This window comes from Diachasma alloeum, unplaced genomic scaffold, assembly GCF_001412515.2.
Source record: "Diachasma alloeum isolate Michigan unplaced genomic scaffold, Dall2.0 Dall_scaffold_00438, whole genome shotgun sequence".
Taxonomy (NCBI): domain Eukaryota; kingdom Metazoa; phylum Arthropoda; class Insecta; order Hymenoptera; family Braconidae; genus Diachasma; species Diachasma alloeum.
The window spans coordinates 122,581-149,182 of record NW_021680577.1 but is presented as its reverse complement, the minus strand read 5'-3'; the positions used below and the strand labels follow the sequence as shown (position 1 = coordinate 149,182).

The 26,602-nt window shown below is 34.3% G+C and overlaps 1 protein-coding gene across 1 annotated transcript; it reads left to right on the top strand.

The window, feature by feature from the left end:
- The first annotated feature begins 1,190 nt into the window (after nucleotides 1–1,190).
- Nucleotides 1,191–23,262, top strand: LOC107042288 (transportin-1). Its single transcript, XM_015263286.2, has 9 exons — nucleotides 1,191–1,397; nucleotides 2,097–2,172; nucleotides 14,418–16,376; nucleotides 17,052–17,150; nucleotides 19,260–19,355; nucleotides 20,599–20,674; nucleotides 21,557–21,731; nucleotides 21,986–22,112; nucleotides 22,890–23,262. The coding sequence occupies exons 1-8, from the start codon at nucleotides 1,191–1,193 to the stop codon at nucleotides 22,091–22,093; spliced, it is 2,796 nt and encodes a 931-aa protein (XP_015118772.2). The 3' UTR covers nucleotides 22,094–22,112; nucleotides 22,890–23,262.
- Nucleotides 23,263–26,602: the final 3,340 nt, after the last annotated feature.

Below are 26,602 nucleotides of genomic sequence, written 5' to 3'. Positions count from 1 at the left end.
TTGATGGGGCTTCTTAAACACTTCAAAATGAAATGTCAAATTTTTTTTAAATTTTCTAAGACTTTACTGCAGTGTAATTTAAAAAATTGGAAAAAGTGCGGTGCAGCGCAAAAACTCACAAAACTCAAAAGTTAACGTTGTGGGCGTAATAAATTTTGAAAAAAAAATGAAAATTTTTTTTAGACCTTTTGAATGATACAAAAGCCATATAAGAAGCCTCAACAAAATTAAATTGTTGAAAGTACAAAATCATACCAATACTTGACAAAAACACCCATTTACGGAAAACTATTTGAAAATGAATCGCTTTTTCTCAAAAACTGTTAAATCAATCGGGTTGAAATTTTGCACAGATTTAGTCCTCATTAAGATCTATAATCTAGCAAAATTTCAGATTTTTTTGAATTACTTTAGCCACTTAATGTCTCGATTTTCGAAAAACAGTCATGCTCACATACAGACCTGTCAAACTTCGTTTTTTTACGTTTCTACATAATTTCCAATCAAAATTAGAAGACGCAAAAACTAGACTACATTAATATAAAAGCAATTCACCACTTGTTTCATATATTGTATATGCAGGGAAGGTTCCGAGTTCAAATCCCGGCCGGGTAGAATGGTGCGATCTAACCATTTAAAGTCTTGATCATCATCGCAATATATCCTAACTAGGTCGAAGCGATGTAAAATAACGATAATATACATATATATATATATGCAGGTGACAAATCAAATCAATTCACATAGCCATTCAAGACCCGTTCAAATTTCCCTCAAAACCCAAGCTTTATCCCCTCGCCACCGTAGCGCCCCTATCCCTTTCAAAATCCTGCTCTCCAAAATCCCTCTCTTCGAAAACCCTCCCACACCCTATCCAACCCTTTTCCGCCAGCCGCCAAAAACTTCATCCAGCCCCGTCAAACCAACCCCCCCACAAAGAAGTCTCCTTCAGCCCGCGAAATAAAAAAAAATAGGGCCAATACCGGAGCGACCGGAAGTGCTCTCCATGCCCCCCAACAACGCGCGTCAACTGTCCTCCCATGGCACCTCAAAACCCTTGCAATTTCCCTCAAAACATCGTCTCACCCCATGCACCAGAGCCACAATTACCTCCCCAAAAAAATTCTTCCCATTTCTAACGATAATTGAATCCCAAAAATAACTAAGAAAAAATTTTTATCGCTACACAAATGCTCGCGTGGTCCGGTGGTGGTACTAGATGTGGGGAGTTTCCGGCGAGCACTGAGGTCAGAGAAGGCTGGCTCCGTTCGGTGGTGCTATTGAAAAACACGATGAAAATGGCGTGGCAACCGCAGGAGGAAGGACTTAGACAAATTCTCACCCTTCTACAGGAGTCACAGAGCCCAGACACAGCAACTCAACGTGCTGTACAACAAGTATCCTTTTTATTCAATAATCAGTGGGGAGTGTACGAGGATTTATCGAGGTTATTACGAGGTAAGTGTAGTGGTAATTTTGACTACAGGTCGATGAGCGGCCAAGGGCGTGCTTTTATTGACAAATTTTTTCGTCCCGGACGTGAGCATTTGCCGGGCCGTATTCAGTAAAAAAATCAGCATTTTCCCAGTAATGAACCCTAAAAGGCCTTCTGGGATGATTGGGAACTGGAAAATTCTGTTCATTTTTGCGAAAACAGTTTTTTCGAACTTATCACTCGTATGGTGGTCCGAAAAAATGAATAAATTTTAAATTATGAATTCGGTTTTTTTTATTTTTGTTCTGATGGGGTTCATTTTTTTAGGAGTAGGAGTTTTTTTTCTTTGGTTCTTACTCTAATTTTGAAAGGTGGAGAAGTGGAGGATCGGAGTTATTGATTGGTTTGTCCTGTAGTTAACTTTATGATCGATAGAAAATAACAAGATAGTGATGAAATAATTATTGGAAAGCCGATGGAGGTTGGTAAATAACAGGGATGTTCAGTGACGTGGGGTTTCGGGGGGTTGAGTCCTTGGGGAAAGTTTTGTTGGAGAGTCTTGGGTTTGGCGGCGGGAGGGGGTTTATAACCTCTTGTAATCGAATTTACGTGGTTGAAAATGGCATTCGATTGATAGTTTTCTTAACAAAGATTTGTCCAGAAATTGGAGGAGTTGAACAAGTTCCCGGATTTTAATAATTACCTCATCTTTGTGTTGACGAAACTCACGTCTGAAGGTAAAGTATCTTTTCTTGGATGTTTATGGGGGAAAATTAATTCCCAAATTTCTCCTCCTTCTGCACGCTATTTAGCGGTTCTCGGCTATTTTAACGTGCTCAATGAATTGACACAAAAAAATCAATTTATTATTGCCAACGTTTCGAGTGGTAAATCTCACTCCTCATCAGAGCAATCAATTTATTTCCATCCATTTTAACAAATCAAAGAACATCTATTTTTAAAAAACCTATTTTCTCTAACAATTTCCCTTTAAACAAAACACACGGGCCACCAGAACATCACAAAAGAACTCTATGCCTTAACCTACGTTATTAATAAATAAAAAACCAAATCATCCCCCCACCTACTGTTTAAAATAATTTTTAACTATGTCAATTCTAAAAAACTATCTGTCAAATTAAACGAATCATGACAACACGTTACAAATGATCACAAAAATCAGAACCGCAAAATGGCTTGGAGGAGGAAAAATTTTTAAATTAACGCAGGCGGTTGGAGAAATAATTCAGTTGAAAATGGATTTGTTGGATCAAAATTTTTGGCATTTTTGGAGTTGTCGAAAGGCTGATGATTGAGGAGATTTACGTAGGAGGTTGAAGAGATTTTTCCAGTCTAAAGTCATTAAAATGGCATAGTTTTTATTCTTTGATTATTTTGGATCCAATTTTTGAATCAAGGATGAACGAAATAACATATTGGTTCATGTTACAAATATCTCTAGCTTTATTCGGTGAAAACACATTCTTTTATCAATAGTTTTCTTCGTTAGCAAAACGTACTATCACTTAGTCAATCAATTATAAAATTAAGTAATTAAAACGATTGAGTCAATTTGAATTAAGAATACAATCAATAAAAATATATTAGTCATCAACTTTTTTGTCATAAGTGGTGTTGATTAACAATCTTAGGTCTCCATACTTCAATAGCATCTTCAGCAGATACAGCGAGTACTTCGTTCAAATAATGCATCTATCGGGAGCAATGTAGATGAATTAATGACTAAACTAATGGAAATGAAAATAAAAAACAAGATTTCAACATGAAATAAAGATAGTTACGTTAGCTACATCACCACGTTTGCACTCAAAAGTAGCAATACTCTGTGGTGGATCCGTTGGTCCCATGATTCTCACAGTCTTATCAAGCGATACAGTCATCAAACATCTAGACGATGCATGAATTCCAGTGATCCCCTTTAGGCCAGTCAAATAAGGACATTATTTTGGCTGAAATCAAGGATGATAGAAGAAGGATAAAAACCATAGCATATCATGCGGAAAAATGATATGAAACACATACTAAGTTTTTGAAATTCTAGCGGACCGGGAAATTGCTTTAAAAAATTCAAAACTGCAAAATTACGCGTCCGCGCGACCTTTTTTGCTTTACGCTGGCGAAACCGTAATAGATAGGATTAAAATCCATAGGATATAATTTGTAGAGCATCAAATTTTCTAAAAAAAAGTCAGTAGCGCCATATTCTTGATTTCAACCGTTAAGCCGCCAAGCGCGCTCAAATGTGAATCACGAAAGAGCTGATTTTCTGCCAACACCGAAAAGTTAATTTTAGTTACAAAATGCAAATGATGTATGAAAATGTTGATTAAAAAATTAAGAAAAAAATCAGGATGCATCTTGACCCTTCACAGAATGTCTCCATGAGAGGGATGTTTTTGAAAACCATTTTTATTTTTTTCAGCCATCTTCATTTTTCCCTTTTTTTTTTCATTTTTTCAACCAAAATTTGCCATAGTCTAACTTTCGATTCAGTCTTTTGACGGGACTGACAGAAATTGCTGCTTCTTTTTCGTTCTCTGCTCATTTTTTTTTACTCTCTTGACATTTTCACTCAATTTGTATATTTAACTATTCATTTGTTGATAAACTAAAAAAAAACCTATTTTTTCAATAGATCATCTAACTGGAGAAATGTTTGGTTACGCTGAATAGCTTTATACCAAACTTGAGTCAGTAAGATCATTCTTGAATTTAATTAAATTTTTCCTTACATTTGTTAACATAGATTTTCAATAAAAAAAAGGAAAAATTTTCGATCTCAAAAAATTCTTTGATTTTTAAAAGATTTTTTTTATGTCTTGGAATTTTTCCATATTTGCAATACAACCGGTGGCCTGGCGTAGTGGTTAAGGCCGTTGCCTCACAATGGATAGGTTCCAGGTTCGATTCCTGGCCGGGTAGAATGGTGAGATCTAACCATTTTTAAAGTCTTGATCAATCGCCATATAGTCTCATCAGACTCGAAGCGATATAAAATAAGCATTAAAAAAAAAAATATTTGCAATACTTAAGGAGTTATGAATTATTTTAGATTTAAGAAAAAGTACTCGTCGCCCGGCCCCCACTCCGCGCGCTTGACCTCCCCACTCCCCACGTCCTCCGTGTAGCGGAACGTTCCCAAAAGTTTCCATTATCAATATAAAAATGCACAAATTACAATAACCTTTTTTGTTAAGAATTAAATGGTGTACAAATTCAATGGAAACTTTTACTCCTAACTCCTATACTTATTGTCTAACAAGATCTATGCGCGCGCTGATCTATTCATTTGTTGAAATGAAGAAATGGAATTCATTAAATTTCATTTTCTCATGAATACCTTATAAATATTGATAATGAATCAAAGAGAATTCGACTAATGATTGAAGTGAATAGCGAAGTAGAGTAAAAGAATCTATTCTAAGAATTTTTCATTTTCAATTAATTATCTTCAATTTTTTTTAATAATCGGTCTCCATAAAAGGACAGAATTCATTATTTTCACTGATAACATAGTATATACATGTGAAATATATATATATTATATATATATTAATGATATATAATATATATTAATGATTTATTATATATATATATGATTATTTCATTTTCATTATTTATATATATATATATATATATGCACAGCGTACATATACGCCTCCATATACACTACATGTGGCTATCCTACTCGCCTTTTCTCTGAGAGGCCACTGCGTCAAATCGGAGGCGACTAGGTACCTCTGGGTTTAACCCAACTTTTTGAAATGGGCGATTCCACAATTCTGGAGTACAGGACGCCACGCACACCACACACATTTCGCGATGTTAAAACCCAGAGGTATTTAACCCGGAAGGAGTATGTTTTTCGAGCGGAGGACCGAAAAATTTTCAAAAATCGGAGGCGACTACGTCTGTTTGATGTAGCGGAGGCCAGTTGTAATTGCGTGCAAAATCTATATATATATATATATGACGTGAAAAAAAAAATTACCTCTGAAGAATTTGAAATTATGTCACTGAAGAATTTAAAAAAATGCCGCGTGTTTTTTTTGTGAATAACTTCGTGTCACATATTGACCAATCAGAATTAAGGATTAGCGGTCAGGCAGTTTCGAGATATTTCGATATGAAACAACTTCACGTTTCTTTCATTTTTAGTAAAATAGGACTCAGGAATGGGAGAATCGACATTAAAAAAACACATCAATAGCATTAGAAATGGCAAGAATTATTGATTACAAGGAAATTGAGCTGATATATACATAAAGAGATTTTTACGGCAATGGATTAGTTTCGCACCAATACTTTTTCAGCCACCAAATTTTAGATTGACGCCTCTTTGCACCCACAAGTTTTGACTCCCCGTCAAATTGAAATTAAATAGTACATTACATGCCCGAGCCTTGGAAAACAGATCACCGTCCCCCACGTGCAAGATTGCCTTCCGAGCCGAAGGCGAGGATCGCAAGCACGTGGGAGAGGGTTCGTAACGCAGCGCCACGAAAATGGGGTTTTTCAGGTCCCGTGACACGAAAAAGAAAAAACGATTTCATGAATATAATTTCCCATCCAATTTGCACCGTAAGTACAGAAGTTTAAAACAGAAATTCTCATTAAATTTATGCACCATTCAATTATTAACAAAAAAGGTTGTTGTGATTTTTGCATTTTTCTAATATGAATTGATAAAGAACTAATTGAATTTTTTGGGGACATTCCGCTACACGGAGGACGTGGGAAGTGGGGAGATCAAGCGTGCCGAGTGAGGGTCGCGCGACGACAACTTTTTCTTAAACTTAAAATAATTCGTAATTCCTTAAGTATTGGAAATATGGAAAAATTCCAAGACATAAAAAAAATCTTTTAAAAATCAAAGAATTTTTTTAGATCAAAAAAATGAAAAAAATCGAAATTTTTCTTTTTTTATTAAAGATTTATGTTGACAAAAGCAAGGAAAAATTTGATAAAATTCAGGAATGATTCTACTGACTCAAGTTTGGTATAAAGCTGCTCAGCGTAACCAAAAATTTCTCCAGTTAGATGATATGTTGAAAAAATGGTATAATTTTTTTTTTAGTTTATCAACAAATGAATAATTAAAAATGCAAATTGAGTGAAAATATCAACAGAGTGAAAATAAAGCAGAGAACGAAAAAAAATCCGCAATTTCTGCCATTCCCGTCAGAAAACTGAATCAAAAGTTAGACCATGGCAAATTTTGATTGAAAAATGAAAAAAAAGAGGAAAATGAAGATGGCTAAAAAATATAAAAACATTCCTCTCGTGGAGACATTCTGTGAAGGGTCAAGGTGCATCCTGATTTTTTTTCAGATTTTTTAATCAACATTTTCATACATCATATGCGTCGAAAATGTGAATTGCTATCACCAATGTAGACGAGTCCATTGTATATTCCTATCACAAATGAGTCTTTGGAAATCTGAAATTTGCAAATCAATTTTAACTCAGTTGAACGATTTAAAAATGTCGATTCTTTCCGATCCCTTATGCACCCTGAAACTCTCTCGAGGATGCTTCGTTTCCATTTTTTTTTAGAATCGTAATGACTGCCAAGAACTCTCAAATTCAAAATTCAGGAACTTTCTGATGTCACCGTGGACTCCCCTTGAAGCGCTCAATTCTGTTAAATTATTCACACTGTCGTTAAATTTTACAATGTTTGCTATTTCTCTTCGTGATTTACATTCATTGGTTTGCCTTATTTCGCTACATTGTTATAGTACTTTTCAAATTTGTTCCTCGTTTATTTCGTTTTTACCTTCGAGTTAACATTATTTCAATTTTAAGAGAATTGAGAGGTGAAAAATCTATGCTGGCGCCAGAAAGTTTATTGTACATCACGTCAATTTTTTAAGAGATTCCCAGAAATTTTATTTAAGAATATCCAAGTACTTTGGCTATTTTTCTCCAGTGAAATGCTTTTCTACTTTTGTAATCGAACATCAGAGATTTCATTCGAACCCCATTTGATCCTCAGTTTCCGGACATTTTACAATGATTTTATTACTTAAACTTTGCATGTCTGAATTTGAATTTGAATTCGATATTGAACTGTTAGAAAACATTTTAAAATCTGAAAAAGAATAGAAAGTTTTCTTTTTGAGGAAGGTTGATGAAATAATTAACAAGATTGCAATTTTTTAAAATTACGAGCATTTTCTACTTATATAATAATAATATTTTATAAACAATCAATTTTCCACCATAAAAATCATTTGTTCGGAATCTTAACAAATTTATTCAAATTCAGAATTTCACGAATGTTTAAAAAAATAATAATTGTATGCAAAATATAATTTGGATGACGCTGAATGTTCATTCAAATTTTTCTCACGCAATCTATTTCACAAATTTGATGATTAAAAATGGTTGAATCTATAGTGTGGTCTATACCAAACTGTAAAAGATACTTGGATTTCCTTAAGGAGAGACGGAACCCCTTTGTCTACATCAAATCTTAGAATTGTGTTTTCTCCTACAATTATTAATTGCTATCTATGAAATTACTTTATCGACTCGATTATCACATTGTTGAATCAATGAAATAGTTTAATGAATAAAAAATAATAATTGCAGGAGAAAATACAATTCTAAAGATTCATGTAAACGCAGGGGTTCCATTTCCCCCCTAGAATTTTTCTGAAGAATTTTGCTGCGGGTAGAACAGGTCAACTTGCCTTCGGATTTTTCTTGAAAATATTTTGAAATCTAGGGGAAGAAGATGCCATAATTGTAGGGACTTTTTGCGGGAGCATAATCTTAGAAGAAGGTTTTTATGAAAATTTTTTAATCTTTCTGAATTCTTAGATATTGAAACTCAACAAAAACAGCATGAGTTAATGCAACTTCTGCGCGAGTTTTTGGTGAATATTTCTGAATCTCAGGACAGCTTTTTTGTAGATGGTATTTCGCCTCCAAAAATTTTGCTGTTTTCCTTGAATTTTTCAATATTTCATAGAAATTCTTTTTTGAGCGCAATCATTTTGTCCTTTGCCAGTATTCATGAAGTGAATTTATGTTTTATTTGAATTACACGCGTGAAATTAAATGTTATCCCTCGAAATTCCACAGAATACATTTTAAAATGGAAGACCCATTCCAAAACTTTAAAAAAAAATTTTTTTTGTGTGGACAATGATTTTTTTGTCAAAATCTGGCTTTTAATCATTGTTGACCGATTTTACATCAATAAATTGAGTTTTTTTAATACTAACATTCACCAACATGGGATTTTCAATAATATGAAATTTTGACTCCAGGCCGAAAGTGAAAAGAAAAATGAACAAAAACCATAATTTTCTTAATCCCAAGGCCGCATTTACATCCAGAAATACGATCATTAAGGTTAATGACCTTACGTTCTTCTAGCTAAGGTGACCACATCATTAGTCCAATATTTCTATCGAAATGAGCGTGAAGTTGCGATGATTTAAATTACATATCAGGGGGTACAACCTTCAGAATTGGAATTTATTTATATTAATCTTGATAATTACTATTTTTTAATAAATAATCGTCCATAAATTTGAAAAGTCCCGTGTCCCTACGCTCGCTCATTTGTCCCCATGCACGTTTGACACATGTCCCTATCCTCGTCTCGTGATATGAGTGATATGGAAAGGTTATATCCGAACTAATTACATCGTGAATATCCAATTTTGTGGTAAAACAACATTCAAAAATATCTCGAGGCACAAAATTATATTTACATTGGACAGTCCAACCTTTTAAATGATTTTTTCATCCGTTTAGTCCGTTACCAGTTGACAGTTGGTTACAAAACGAGCGTAGGAACAATGCCATTTTCATTGTACCTATTCTTTTAATTGGCGATATTTCAGTGAAATATCTGAATATTACTATACTTTATACATTTTTAGTAAAATTTTGAACTATTCGAAACCTTAGCCAAGAAATTTTTAATTCCATTTTACTATTGTAATGAAGATATGAACGTTTTAAAAATGTGAATTTCTTAACATGTGGCTTAAGAATTGACTTTGTCGTAGCACGAGTTGATGGGGATGGGACTTTTCTCTCTTATTATTCAATAAATCACTCTTCATTGGTGTGTATAACTTTTCTTATTAACTTAAATAATACCTCTAATCATATTTCACTCTTAATAGATTCTCGGGACTATCAAAATGATTAAAATGTGATAGCTGGCAGGATCTGAACAGGCGTAGGGACAAAGACGAGCATAGGTACATTTACCTTAAATTAAAATTTTGAATTATTACATAAAATCTACTTTTGCATTGGATTAAACATTTTACATTTCCGAATCATGAAAACAATATTAGGAACAATAACACCAATCAAATGAAATTCTTAAGAATATCCAAGTACTTTGGCTACTTTGTCTCCAGACAAAATGCCTGTCTACTTGTGCAGCCTAACATCAAAGCGTTCATTTGAGCCCCATTTGACCCGAAGTTGCCGGACATTATACAATTATTTCATTATTAAAAATTTCCAGGTCTGAATTTGAATCTCGATATTGAACCGTTGGAAAATATTTTTTAAATCTGAAAAAAAAAAAAAGAAAGTTTACTTTGGAAGGAAGATTGATGAAATAATTAAAAAATTGCAATTTTTGTAACTTACGAAGATGAAAAAATAATAATTCTGGGCAAAATCTAATTTGAACGACGCTGAATATTAATGATTTTTTTCTGATTTTTCTCACATAATTTAAGTGACAAATTTGATGATTGAAAATGGTTGAATCTATAATGTGGTCTGTACCAAACTGTAAAAGATAGTTGGATATCCTTAAGCTTGTGAATTATTGTATATAATTCTGAATCATCACCAGTACCAAAATCAATTACAATGCACGTTTCAACATCAGAACGCTCCGATAATATTTCTCTCACTACAAAAGCTACGAAAAACTCTCCAACCATAGTTGAAAAACTCCAAATGATAAGTTTTCTCCTTGAAGCCTTTTTTCAACTCCCACTACACTCTTGAAGTGCCCAACCGAGATAACTCGAGTACAAATCCCCCAACTAATCTTGTTTCGGCGATTCACTCCAGACCTAATCACTAATTCAGTAGTGAAGTAAAACAAGATTAGTCGGTTTACCTTCGAGGTCAGTTTTTGAAGAATATCCCAACATTGAAGGAAAGTAATGAAATTTTTAGAGTGACGTTGCTGTTAGCTTTCAGGTTTCTCTATGAAGGAAATCTTCACAGAAACACCAATCCTTTCATTCAATTTCATAATATTAGGAAAGACTAACTTCGAAAGGATTTTTCTCCTTTTTTGTCATCTTTTCGCTGGTCTATGAAAATAAAGCTGGATGATTTCATTTTAAAACATCCATTAAAACAAGTGGAGAATGGCATTTTTTAAATCAATGAGTATAAGGTAAATAGTCCTACGCTCGTCTAGCTAAGGCGAACACATCATTAATTCAATATTTCTATCAAAATGAGTGTAAAGATGTGATGTTTTAAATTAGATATCATAGGGTAAAACCTTCAGGATTAGAATTCACTAATATTAATCATGATAATTACAATTTTTTAATAAATAATCGTCCATAAATGTGGAAAGTCCCCTGTCCCTACGCTCGCTCACTTGTCCCCATGCACGTTTGACCGTCAATCTGAAGATAATGTTATGTGAAACGTCTCATTTTGGAGGGTTTTTCATGTTCTTTGAGTGTGCCAAAGGGCGATTTGATAGCTTCAAACCCCGCAGAAATATTGAGGTCAGTTTGGAAAAAAAAATGTTATGTCATTAGGCCCGAAAACTACGATCTATCTGACTCATATGATTATGGTCCTCGCATTCAGCTTGAAGATTGTCTTCCGAGCCGAAGGCGAGGATGGCAAGCACGTGGGGGAGGGTGATGTTTTCCATGGCGATGTGTGTATATTAATTTTCGTGTCGAGGGACCTGAAAAACGCCAATTTCATGGCACGCAGCGCTCTGCTTTCCAAGGCTCAGGCATGTAATGTACTATTATCGCCTGATGACACAATGTACTATTTTTGGACAAAAATTGGCCATTGTCAAAAAATCATAACTGCCTCAATTATCAATACTTTTCAATTTTTATTATTTCAAAATTTTTGTGTAATCGCCGTCTTTTCAGAAAAAAATTGAGGCAGAAAAAAATTTTTGGTCTGTTGATTTAGCGTAAATCTGCTCATATGCGGTTTGAAAGAGAAAGTCGGGTTTTTCATGATTATTGAAAGAATCATCAGCAATATCAATAAAATCAGGGCATGAAAAGTATATTTCAATGCCTTCATTATGAAGTTGGAGAATGGTAAGAACAGCATCATTGCTTATCAAGTTACCCAATACCGTCACGAACTTTTTATATTAAAACGAGATCGGTCGCGCCTTATCATCTCCTCACGTAGTGGCGCTTCGGTTTCAGTCTTACGGTGACAGTGATACGAGATTTTCGAGATATATCGAGATCGATTTCCTTTCTCCTTTTTATGATAGGCTGATAGGAAATCTCTACACTAAGAAAAATAGTATATTATGTTATCAGGCGATAAAAGTTTTATGACGAATGTGGCTTTATAATCCGAGCCGAAGGCGAGGATTATAATCCCATTCGCCAGAAAATACTTTTATCACCGTGTGACATACGATATTTTATGTTTATCGCGCCTAACGACATAAAAATTATTTTTGCCAAGTATCCATTTACTAGAGAGAACTATTTATTTTTCAATAACGCATTTCTTCAGTCGAGTCATTCCCAGACAAGCCTGATTAGGTTTCAATTATGATTATCATGTTGCTCTAGAGGATGACTATGTTACACATGACCTTGGATGAACTCCAATTCATTTTTCCTAAATTTCTTATTTTCCACGAGGACGAATTTCGATTAATTTTTCACTGTTGATAATTATTGAGGGAGTTCACTCAAGGTCATAACTAACATGATCATCTTCTAGAGCAATATAATTGTCATAATTGAAACCTAATGAAGATTGGCTGAGAATGACTCGACTGGAGAAATACGTTATTTAAAAAATAAATACTTCTCGCAAATAAATGGATACTTGGTCAAAATAATTTTTTTTCTCTGTGTCAGAAGAAAAACTCAGGTACCAGGCTATTATGTTGAATACTTATCTACATTGATTCATGGTCCCGACCATGTTCCGACAGAATCTGGGTTAAAGTCTGGTTAAGTCCTGAATAAACCCTGATTAAACCTGAGCTGAAGACGAATTCGAGTCTTAGAGGGTCTGAATATAGAATCATTTGACAACGAAATAATACGCAAAATTTTGATGACATTTCAATTGATAATACTATAACATGAAAAAATAGAAAAAAAGAATAGTGAAATAAGAATAAATAAAAAGAGAATCCATTCGGAAGCAAATTCCTAATTTATTAGCAATAACTGCTGAGCTCATTTATCGAAAAAAATGCAATTATCCACTTGTTTTCAATAAAGTAATAGTGTTCTTTTTTTGTTCTTCATCCTTTTCCCTCAAATAAACGTATTACGAGAATCTCCCGAAATTGAAACTGGAATAATCGCTATCAAATTCGTAAATCTTTATCAAATTATCATATATTAAGAAGGTATTATTCAAAATTAATCAGTTTGTGAGAAATATGTGTGTATAGCCAGAAATATTCCGAAAAAAAACTGAAATAAAAATCATTACCTGCTCTCAGGGCTCGTCAATTATAATTAACATGAAAATGAGTGATAAACCATCACAAACAGAAAAAAAAAGATGTCCTAATAAATAAAATTAGTATGACGTCGTTATTTATTTAATATTTAAATCAGTTCGAAATATTCAGTTAAATATTCAATTATTAGCCCTCAACAGCCTTACACTTGTACAGAGATTATTCACGCGTCTTCTAACACATTCATTCGAGTTTCTATCGTTAATATCATTGGATATTCGTCGCATTTACATAATCACACCGTTATAATCTTTACCAGAAATACAATGAAAAATACAAAAATACATCGATGGACCAAAGTTCTCATTAGTTCAATAAATACTTATAACAATGGCCCACAATCCCTACCCAAAAAATTCGTGATAATTCTTGGGAACTAAAATGACTAACCGTTTGGTTTGAGTGTCCTGAGCCAAGAGGGCCGAAATTCGGCAACTAAACGAGGTGTCAGCTATCCAACCGAGTGATCCTGCGCCTCCATTTCCATAAGTCTGAACTTTGTCGTGCTATTAAGCGAGATTATATCAAATTCACGGAATCATTACAATACCTTAAGGGGTCTCCTCAGTAATTTTCGCCACAAAACAACAATGTGCTAGCGAATTGAATATGTAATATAATAATCAAAAATGGTAAAAGGAAAATTGTAAAAAAAACTCTGAGTAGTTTTATCGTTTCATTCGTTTTCAATTAATCATTCGAATTTCTGCTTATACATGGGCCTTAAGAACGAAATTTTGTCCCTTATCCCTCACCCTGTTGACAATGTGCTAGCCAACAAAGGAAGCTATATTTATTTATATTAAACTCTCAAAAATAAGGGAATGAAGTCTCATCGAGTTTTGCCAGTAACTTGTTGAATAAATTAACGATAAAAATAATTGGCGTGATGTCCGTCACTATCCAACGTACGCCATGTTTGATGTTTCGTCTCTCTCGGAAATAACCTCACTAACTTAACCATTTTACGCTCCACTCACCCGCGCGCCTATCCCCGTTTTGCCCTACTGAGGAGACCCCTTAAGGCCCGGGTGGATTATCTTCCGAACGTTATCTCGATTGTTTTTGCATCTTCATAATGTAAAATATATCACAATTTCCATTAGATTTTACATCACGCAGAAGTCCCTAAAAATTATGATTGTGCAATCAAAAAAGTAGAAAAAAACCGGGACATTTTCAAAGAGCGTTTTTAACAAAGATTAAGAAATAAGTTCGAAAATATGTAACTTTAACTTATAGATGTGCCAACAAGATCCCTGAGCGGCCTGATCCTCAAGAACAACGTCCGGGCGCACTACCACAAGTTCGTCCCGGAGGTAACAACCTTTATAAAACAAGAATGTCTCCTAGCAGTGGGCGATCCCTCCCCAATGATCCGAGCAACCGTCGGTATTCTCATAACAACAATCGCCTCGAAAGGCGAGCTGACAACCTGGCCGGAGTTGCTCCCAGCGCTCTGTCAGATGCTGGACTCCCAGGACTACAACGTCTGCGAGGGAGCCTTCGGAGCCCTTCAAAAAATCTGCGAGGACTCCGCCGAGCTCCTGGACTCGGACGCCCTCAACCGTCCCCTGAACGTCCTCATCCCAAAGTTCCTCCAGTTCTTCAGACACACTAGCCCGAAGATTCGATCTCACGCGATAGCTTGCGTGAATCAATTCATAATCAGCAGAACCCAAGCACTGATGATCCACATCGACAGTTTCCTCGAGAATCTCTTCCATTTAGCTAACGACGACGACTCAGAGGTACGTAAGAACGTCTGCAGGGCCCTTGTGATGCTCCTGGAAGTCCGAATTGACAGACTGATTCCCCACATGCACAATATCATCGAGTACATGCTCCTGAGGACTCAGGACTCCGATGCAGGCGTCGCTTTGGAGGCCTGTGAGTTCTGGCTGTCCCTGGCTGAACAGGAGATATGCAACGAAGCACTGGCGCCTCACCTTCCTCGATTAATTCCAGTCCTCGTGGGGGGCATGAAGTACTCAGAAATCGACATCATCCTGCTGAAGGGAGACGTCGAGGAGGACGAGATGATTCCTGACAGGGAAGAAGACATTCGACCCAGGTTTCACAAATCGAAGACACATCACGCCCTTCATCCCTCCACCAAACATTCTGAGGAGAATGGAGGGTGTGACGATGATGCTGACGCTGAAGATGGCGGAGATGACGACTCCTCTTTGAGTGATTGGAACCTGAGGAAGTGCTCGGCTGCTGCACTCGATGTCCTCGCTGGTGTCTTCAGGGAGGATCTACTTCCAGTGTTGGTGCCAATCCTGAAGGAGACGTTGTTCCATCAGGACTGGGAGATCAAGGAGTCTGGGATCTTGGCATTGGGGGCTATTGCTGAAGGCTGCATGGACGGAATGATCCCTCATCTGTCTGAACTGATTCCTTATCTCATCGGATGTCTGAGTGATAAGAAGGCACTTGTGCGGGCCATCACTTGTTGGACACTGAGCAGGTACTCCCACTGGGTATGCGCCCAGCCTCATGACACCTACCTCAAGCCATTGATGACTGAATTGCTGAAACGAGTTTTGGATGGGAACAAGAGGGTCCAGGAGGCTGCTTGCTCAGCTTTTGCGACTCTTGAGGAAGAAGCTTGCACTGAACTCGTTCCCTACCTTGGGTTCATCTTGGAGACACTTGTCTTCGCTTTCGGCAAGTATCAGCACAAGAATCTTCTGATTCTTTATGATGCTATTGGCACTCTGGCGGAATCTGTGGGACATCATCTCAATAAACCTGATTATATCAACATCCTGATGCCTCCGTTGATCAACAAGTGGAATGTCTTGAAGGACGAGGACAAGGATCTTTTCCCTTTGCTTGAGTGCTTGTCGTCGGTTGCCACTGCTTTACAATCTGGATTTCTACCTTATTGTGAACCTGTCTACAGGAGGTGTGTCTCGCTCGTTGAGCAGACACTCAATCAGCATATAGCAAATACACAGAGTCCTGACCAGTTTGAGGCGCCTGATAAGGACTTTATGATTGTGGCACTTGATCTTCTGAGTGGGTTGGCTGAAGGGCTGGATGGACATATTGAGCGGTTGGTTATGAATAGTAATGTCATGCAGCTGCTGTACCAGTGCATGCAGGATCCCACTCCCGAGGTCAGGCAGAGCAGCTTCGCCTTGCTAGGGGATCTCACCAAGGCTTGTTTCCAACACGTTCTTCCATGTATACGTAAGGATTCATAATTTTCTTCATTGGGGTTACCGATTAATTGAAAGCTTTTTATTTGTGTCCTGGGGTAGAAGTCAGCCTCTGAGAATAATCCAAAAATTACATTTATATTTGTAATAAAACGATGCTTGTCATTTCTCTGTATTATAAAAATCCAAATCGACTTCTGGTGATAAAATTTGGTAGTCCAAATGAAGACTCCAATATTAAGGGTCACAGGGCTCATATTAAGGGTCACGAGGTCCTCAGTATACGACTTTTTCGATTTTCATTTTCGCTATAGATTTTCACAATCTAAACGCGTATTTTCAGTGAATTAGAAATTGGTGAAAGCCCTAGATGCATTTTATTCTCTATTTTTTCATTCAGAATTTTGTAATTTTCATTGGAAGTCTCTAGGAAATCTTCAGACAAGTTTGACAATACACTGAAGAAATCTGTAAAATAATTGAATGAATAATTTTTCCGGTCAACCTTTAACAAAGTGACTTGCCTATAACTATGCTCAAATATTTGTTACTTGTGTAATGAATTCATGAGAGGAATTGAGATAAATAACCAAAAGACATTTTCTTTCACAATTTTTTTTACTAAAAAATACCTTTATATTCTTTAGTTAAATACTGTATTGACTAATAATCTGGCTCTTTTATCGATTGGTTTCTGATGCTGCAGCTGATTTTATGCCGATCCTGGGACAGAATCTGAATCCATCGTTCATTTCTGTGTGTAACAATGCCTCCTGGGCTATAGGAGAAATTTCTATTAAATTAGGTGAGTGTTTTTTTTATCTCTCTTTATCTTTTATTGTTTATTGCTCAGATTAGGGATGGAACATTAGAAAAATTTTAATTTGCTCGATTATAATCTTTTAATTTATAATTTTCAAATTTTTAAACATAAATTATTGTTTTTTTACATTTGCGGATTTTGAAGCAACAAAAAATCTTTCAATATGGAATAGGAGTGGTATTTGGTGTTGATTAAATTTCCTGATCCAGTATTGAACTCGTGAACTAACATGAATCGTGGAATTGCCATTCCACAGGGCTGAACTTTGCAAACTCAATCAATGAATGTCGTTTGACGATTGGCTTCACTATTATGCAAATAGGTTCCGTTATTGCGGTCAATTTTTATTGTGATGTCACTTTCTCAATGCCAATCAATAAACTCATCAGAAGAATGAGATCAAGTCGCCTCCCTTGACACTTAGAGAACAATAACATTCATCTGTTTGCCATTAGTGCCGGATGTACGAAACATTCATTCAGGCTTGCAATGAAAACTTAACTGTCAGAAAATGTTTCCACGTGGCTATCCCCTCACAAAATCCCAACAGACAATTCAGAGATGATTAGATGTTCGAGGAATTTAAACCAAAAGGTGAAAAAACTATTTGAAACTTCAAAAGAGGACTGTGTTAATCAGCGGTCTAATAGTCACGAAATTATCACAAAATGTTCATGATTACTATAAGCTAGAATAAGAATACCAATGCCGATTAGATAATCCCTCAATTTTAAATAACACGGAAAATGCGGATGTCATGTACACTGGACACAAAGTGTTCAGCAATGGATATGAATTATATTCACTGCTTGTAACTAGCATGTGATATGAAATCCATAAATCCCCCGATCAAAATATGGATCCTTATTTCAGATTATCCTAAAGTTGCTGACATTGTGTGAAAGTTTTTTTCGAATCCCCTCCACATGTCATGATCTCCCATGGCTCTGTTGATATTTTTCCAAGTGGATAAACCAGTCAAAAAGACTTCATGACTATCATTTTGGAATTGCAGGATTTTCGACCAATGCCTAAAAACACTGGCAATTGTTGTTCATATGCCATAATAAACTATCAAAATTCCCCTATTCGATGCGACAGTATGCATCACGTACACAAAGTCAATGTTTACATAATTTTTTTTAATAAAAAAAAAAGTTGCAGTGACAAATTCTCTGTTTTCTCCCAAAAAACAAAATTTGAATTGTTGTTGCGCAAGTACAATTGAATGATTGATTTTCATTAACGTTTTCTCTCCATAGATTTTACGTCATACATTCAAAACTGTAAATAACTGTCCCGAAGAATGTAAAATAATAAAAAATAAAATAATAATAATAAGACTGCAAATGTGTGATCTGAAAGAAAATTTAATGATTGAGTCTTTAATGATTTTTGCACAGTTAACCGCACTTATGGATTGGTTTTAATCGTCTCACATAGAAATGGAATTATCAATTAATCTAGTATCACGATATACGAGTTATTTTTTTTTTCTCCTGATTTTCCCATGAAATTTATGAATGGAATGGCACAGCATGGACGTGTCCATTTAATTATTCCATGCAAAAATATGGAATTTCAGAACGATTCTCGCCTAGTTACATTTGATTTCAATTTATACATATTCATTAAACCCCTACTCATCTACTAATTGATCACGTGTCACGTAAACATAAAAAAATCACACCTAATTCATTTTATTCATAATTATACAAAAAAGTATGTGTGTTTAAATTTTACTTTCAAAAGTTGAGAAAAACAAATTCTCCCAAAACTTTTTTCTCACGTTACCTTAAAAATTTTTCGTTCAATATTTTACACTACTTAATTACTTCACTCCTTATTACTTCAAAATCCTATGAACTTTTTTCCTTTTTCTCTCAAAATTTCGGGAATTTTCTCCCCAATACGATTTTATCTCACTCTCTACTTCAAAATCTCGAAAAACTTTCTTCTCTCCCTCCCATTATTTTTAAAATTTTCTCCCCAATGGAAGACCTAGAAAAATTAATTCATACTTTTTTAAAATTTATTTTATCAACTGAAATACATTCGTTTATTTACGTTGTAATATTTTTGTGTTCACAGGACAAGACACAAGTTCATATATCCCCCTGATAATAACTCAGCTCATCGACATAATAAATCGTCCCAACACACCAAAAACCCTCCTGGAGAATACCGGTGAGTCTCAAAAAAATCTCAATACTTTACACTTATTATTTCGTGGTGCCATACACTCGCTGTTCACCCTGACTGAACGACCATGTACTTTTTTTTTAATTTTCAGTGAACTATGTATTAATTTTATTTACACAGCATTTCAACAGATATGTAATCTTATTTATTTACAAGGGAAAATTTTTTTCATTCATTTTTATTTGAAGAGGACATTTCATTTGAACAGCAAATAACGACAGATCTAGGAGAACAGGTGTACTCAGAGATAAATTCAATCCACTCTACCTGCGCTTTGTTTTTTATTCCGTGATCTGCGGATGCCTCCAGTATTTATACCAATTTATAATGTTATTAGTAATTATAATTTACCATCGTCATTTTTTTAAAATGTTTTTTAGTCAATTTACACTGTAAAAAATATATATGGATCATACGAATCAGTTTTTTCTATTATTTGAAAAATTCATCTAGAAAAAAACAAATTGATTAGTTGAATTGATTCGACGGAATACTCTGGATAGTTTAAAAGATGACAAAACTTATGATCCATATGAGAAAAAAAATTACAGTGTAATTAAGGATATCCAAGTACATTGACAATTTCTTTTATAAAAATTAATTGCAAAATTTGTAGTTCAATATAAGAACTTTCATTCAATTTTCATTTTACATTAGATTTTTGAACGTTGTAAAGTCACTACTTGATTTAATAATTGTTACAAAAATTTAGGAATTTACAATCGATTCCTTTTTTTCAAAATTTATTCTTTTAAATGAGAAATGACTTTATTTATATTTAAAAAAATTTCAGAAAATTGTGATAATGAAAAATGAATGAACCTGCTTGGATTACCTCGAAAATTATCATCATTAATAGGCTCGCACGCTGCTCCCTAACTTCTGATTTAATTTTCAGCAGCTACGATAGCACAAGTATTTGCCTAAATATCGGTATCCCAATACGTTTCATGTGTGTTTATTATTCACATTGTCTAATTTTTAATTGTTACCTAAATCAGTACAGAAAAAAATGAAAAATGAATTATTATGATAGATTGATTGAAGTGAGAAGATAAAAATATTGTTATAATTTTTTTAATTTAACATTATTATAAGCATATTGTATTTACCTGAGTTGATTGTTGGTTCGCTATCAGTTTGTCTTATTGTTTGTGTTTCCGGTCACTTCACTACACTTCACTTCACTTGTCTACCTTACTGAAAAACTGAAAAAAACCGCAAATAGCGATTACGATCGGTCGCCTAGGTTATGTGTGTCCCCAAGACGTCGCCCCCATGTTACAGCAGTTTGTCCGACAGTGGTGTGTAAATTTCTTTATTATTATATTCTATTAATTATATTTCTATTTTATTATTAGCACCTTTTATCATTACAATTATTTATTCATTCATTATCGAAGGCTTGGAGAATTTTAATTGTGCAGGCAGTCATCTTCATAATTAAAATTCAATTAATGATCCAACGAAATTAATTAATTTCTTAGGGATCTTTTTGATTGAGCACTGCCCTCTTAATCTCCAAGTCATTAAGTTGAGTTGTTCTATTCGTTTGAATTGGTTTTACTGGAATTTATTGGCAGAATATTTATTCAAAATTATTTGATTAACATGATTTGGTCTTAAAAAGTGGAAGACATATGTGTGCTTCATTATCATCTGTCATTTTACAACTTCATTAATAGAAAAAAAGGGAGGGTTCTTTGTTGGAGCGAAATATGAAGACTAGTTTAATTCAGAGATGACGTCAGTTTTTTTTTCATGAATATTGTGAAATTCCAAAGAAATAGTGAAATTTTCTTGTAGAATTTTTTTATAATTTGCCCTTTTCTCAATAAAAAAATTACTTTATGAAAATTTGTTTACTTTCCCTGAAGTTGGAAATATTTTATAAAAAACTGAAGAGGTAAATTCTCTCTGACGACTTGGCAATAAATATGAAAGCTGTCGTCTCATTCTGCTCCACCAAATACTTCTCACTAATATAATTTCATGAATCTTTCTCATTACTGTTGGATTCGATAGTAAGACGATGGCTACAGTCTCCCTATATCCATAAGTGACTAACAAATTGTGTTAGATGTAACTCAAGCAATAGCTTCTTCTTCAATTTAATAATTATATTGATATGTATGTTGGTTTTATCGAGCACTTTTAGTTACTTGTGACCCATTGTTTATTAATAGGTGCATATCGCTGAGAAATATTCGTGACAATGAGGAGAAAGATTCTGCATTCAGAGGCATGTGCCAGATGATTACTGTTAATCCAGCTGGTGTTGTTCCTGATTTTGTCTTCTTCTGTGATGCTGTTGCTTCTTGGGTAACTCCACGCGAGGATTTAAAGGATATGTTCCAAAAGGTAATTAAAAAACAACTTTCTCAGCTGAAAACGATTCGAGTCGAGGTTTTTTCATAATTTCTCTTTACTTTCCTCATCATCAATATAATTTAACATCTAATGATTAATTTCAGTTAATTGATTTCATCAATTAATGCATTCAGTTCTTTATTTTAATCAACTCATTTCAATTCAATTTATCATCAAATCAATTTATTTTCAATGTTTACAATTATGATTTTGTTTTGACTGATGGGTTTTCTATTCCCGTTTAGATTCTCCATGGCTTCAAGAATCAAGTAGGAGCTGAAAATTGGAAAAGATTCTCTGATCAATTTCCACCACAGCTGGGCGAACGACTTCATAATATGTACGGAGTCTGAAGGACCCCGCCTGATTTTAGTGAGTTGATTATTATTTATTAATTTATTGGCAGTACTGAAACGTTGAAAAATATGGAAAGTCTTGATTCTATTCTTTGAAAACATCGTGGAAGATGGCAATTTAAGGATATCCAAGTTCTTTGATTATTTTTTCTCCAGTGAAATGCTTTTCTACTTTTATAGTCGAACATCGGAACTTTCATTTGAGCCCCATTTGACTCTAAGTTTTCGGACATTTTACAACGATTTTATTATTTAAATTTCGCAGGTCTGAATTTAAATTTCGATATTGAACCGTTAGAAACCATTTTAAACATCAGAAAAAAAATTAGTTGAGTGTTGGAGAAAGATTGATTGAAATATTTTAAAAATGCAATTGTTAAAAATTACGAGTATTTTTTATAAATATAATTTCTTAACAATTAATTTTCCACTGTAAAAATCATTTACTCGGAATCGTAACAAATTTATTCATATTCATAATTTTTCCAGAAATGAATATCATGCTTAAAAAATAAGGTATCCGAAAGTTTAAACAATTTCAATTATTTATTTATAAACAACGAATGTTAAGAAAATGATAATTCTGTGCGAAATGTTATTTGAATGACGCTGAATATTTATGATTTTCTTCTTTGAATACGAGATTTTATTAAAAGTTTGAATAGAATTGGAATATTTTTCTCTGATTTTTTCGAAAAAAAAAATCATAAAATTAGTCAAAATTTCTCTGTGTACAAAATTCTCCAAAAAAATAGACAATATTCGTCATTAACCAATTTATTCATCTTTTCAGACGGCCACTTAATGGGGAAGGCCGATCGGGGATGGGCGGGGAATATAGAAAACGGGTGGACAGGGTGGGTGGGTGAAACCACGGCCTCTTCTCATCAAAATCATCGACGTAACGAGTTCGTCGTTGAATGTCAAAATACGTCATGGCCACCGGTGAATCCAGTGTCCAGCCCAAAATGGGGTGGGGGGGAGGGAAGGGGAAATTTGCGGAATGCCGGCCACAACAGTGGCTACAGCAGGGATCAGGGTGAGATAAAATATTGAGACAGAAAAAAAACGAACGCAAAAAGTTTAATTAAAAAAGGATAAAAATTATTCAATTTCTAATAGGGGGAGTCAACAACAGCAACTAATTATCAATAAAATGGCCGAGATAACGGGGTGGGATGGGGAGGGAGGGAGGGAGGGAGGGTATGACATAGAAAACATAAAAAAACTAAACTTTCGATTAAAATGAAAGAGGTAAATTTGAGGTATCATATCTCCTGCAATTGTACGATAACAACATAATATTTCGATAAAGCGATACCCAATGCTACACAATTGTAAACTATTCTTTTGTTTAGGCCTTCAGCGTTGTGTTGTGACGCTGATAACCTTGAGTTACACGAGAAAAAAAAAATCATTGATACACTTGATACTGAAAATACGGAAATTGAAGTTGTAACGAGAGTCGCCACTTGAAAGTAGCTAGTTATTCTTTTTTCCAGAGGATAAGCTTGTTTTTTAGGTCGCTAGTTAAAGCATAGATATCACGTTATAGAGTTCAACGTGCTGTGAAATGAATTTTTTTAGTCGAATATTGTAATAAATGAAATGAAAATTGCCTTTTTTATTTATCCGATAATCAAGGAAAGTATGAACGAATTTTTCAAGGTTTGCGATTGGGGAGATAATTCCAGAAATTATGAGAGAAAAAAAAAGTTCTTAGGATTTCAAAGTAATGAGAAGTGAAGTAATTAAATAGTGTAAAATATTGAACAAAAGATTTTTAAGGGAACGTGAGAAAAAAAATTGGGAGAATTTTTTTTTCTCAACTTTGAACGTAAAATTTAGGCACATACTTTTTTTATAATTATGAATACAATGAATTAGATGTGATTTTTTTTATGTTTACGTGACACGTGATCAATTATTAGATGAGTAGGGATTTAATTAATATGTATAAACTGAAATAAAATGTGACTAGATGAGAATCGTTATAAAATTCCATATTTTTGCATGAAATATTCAAATGGACACGTCCATGCAGTGCCATTCCGTTCATAAATTTCAAATGAAAATTCGAAGAAAAAAAACAACTCATATATTGTGATACTAGGTTACTCGATAATTCCATTTCTATGTGAAAAGATTAAAACCAATTGATAAGTGCGGTTAACTGTGCAAAAATCATTAAAGGCTCAATCATTAAATTTTCTTTCAGATCACACATTTGCAGTCTTATTATCATTATTTTCTTTTTTATTGTAATTTTACTTTTTTAGGAACAGTTATTCACAGGTTTGAATCTATGACGTGAAATCTATGGAGAAAACGTTAATGAAAATCGATCATTCAATTGTACTTGCGCAACAACGATTCAAATTTTGTTTTTTGAGAGAAAACAGAAAATTTGTCACTGTAACTTTTTTTTTATTAAAAAAAAATTATGAAAACTTTGACTTTGTGTACGTGATGCATACTGCCGCATCGAATAGGGGAATTTTCTGATTGTTTAGTATGGCATATGAACAACAATTGCCAGTGTTTTTTAGCTCTCCGAGGGGAGATTCTACTGAAATTAAAAAATCCTGCAATTCCAAAATGATAGTCATGAGATCTTTTTGATTGGCTTATCCACTTAGAAACATGTCAACAGAGCCATGGGAAATCATGACGTGTGGAGGGGATTCGAAAAAAAACGTGCAAGAACGATTTTCAACTTTAAATGAGCGCTCTGGTGTATCCGATAGACCAATAGCCCCGGAATTTTCACACAATGTCTGCAATTTCAGTGTAATCGGAAATAAGAATCCGTATTTTAATCGGGGAATGTATCGATTTCATGTCACGTGCTAATTACAAGTATTAAATATAATTCATATCCATTGCTGAACACTGCATGTCTGGTGTATGTGACATTCGAAATTTCCGGATTATTCGTATCGATATTGAGATCCTTATTTTAGTTTACGATGGAATCATGAACATTGTATGATAATTTCGTGACTAAACCGCTGTTGCCTTGCAGTGCTCTTTTGAAATTCAAATCGTTTTTCCAAATTCTGTTTTAAATTCCCCCAACATCTTGTGATCTCTAAAGAGTCAGTTGAAATTTTTTTTTGAGGCTAGTATTTTTATATTTTAGACATCTCTCCTCAATCAGCAAAGTAAATTAACCAAAATCCGTCAGTTACAAGAATTACTGACAACAGTTGTTTTCATTTTCAAAAACCATCAATTATCATAATTTAAAAGCGCGATGTGAAAATTTGACTCCAACTATTTAAAAAATTATAGTAAAACACGAAGGCTGATTGAGCCTCGAAGATCATTCTCCAACTTACGATTGAAATTCAACAAATTTTTGTTTTATTTTCTCTGTAACCATCCTATTACCGAAATGAGACGAGAGCTCAAGCAATAGAAAAGTCTCATTAGATTATTATCATCAAAATTGGAATAGAAAAAATGGCATGGAGACGTGAACGAGAGACTAATGAACGAAGAACATCCATCATCGAACAGAATATTTTTCTTTTTTTCAAAATTATAGAAACATTTCCCATGAAAATGATAACATTTTCTCTATAAAGTATCAAAGATTGAGGATGAAAAATCATGAAACAAAAAAATGAGAATTAATTCGCGTCTGCTCCTGACATAACCCACACATATGGTGATTGAATAATCACCAGGTTTATTCCTTCCTTCTGGCCCTTTTCTGCTCTGCCCGCACATATTTTGTGATATTAATATTTTTTATATTTCTGAGGGACTGGAGAGTTTCATGATATTGACAGAGTCATGTATTTTTCACTGAAAAAATGATTTTCATTGAGGAAATTCTATGGGAATTCATTCAAATTTACTGAGGATTGCTTCAGTGGCGTGTGATTACCGTTAGGATGAATATACGACGATTGGCTCCTATTATGTAAGTAGATTCAGTTTTTACGGTTAATTTTTATTATGATGTCACTTTCAATTATCAATTCCAATCAATAATCTCATCAGAAGAATGAGATCAAGTGCCAACCGTGAAACTTCGAGAACAATGATATTCTTCTGTTTGGTATCACTGTCTGATGTACGAAACATTCGTTCAGCATTGCAATGAAAATATAACTGTTAACAAAACAATCTCAGCCTCTCAATAGAGATCATTAGATATTGGAAGAATTCATAACAAAATGTGAAAAATGATTTGAAACTTCAAAAGCGAACTGCATGGCAGTCTGTGGAAATATTCTATTCCAGAAAATTCAAGTAAATTCTCCGGTTTTCTAGAAAATTCGAGAAAATTGTCAGGGGTTTTTCTAAATAATCTTGAATCCTTGTGAAGATTCGAATAAACATGAGGATTTTACATACTACAACAATTAAGGGAAAACTACTAGGAGCTTTAAAATTCGCGGACTATTGGAGTGAGATTTCTACTGCATATTGAATGGAGAAGGCGATGTGATTTCTCTACCGGGGAAAAATATTTGATTGGCGGTACTTTTTTTA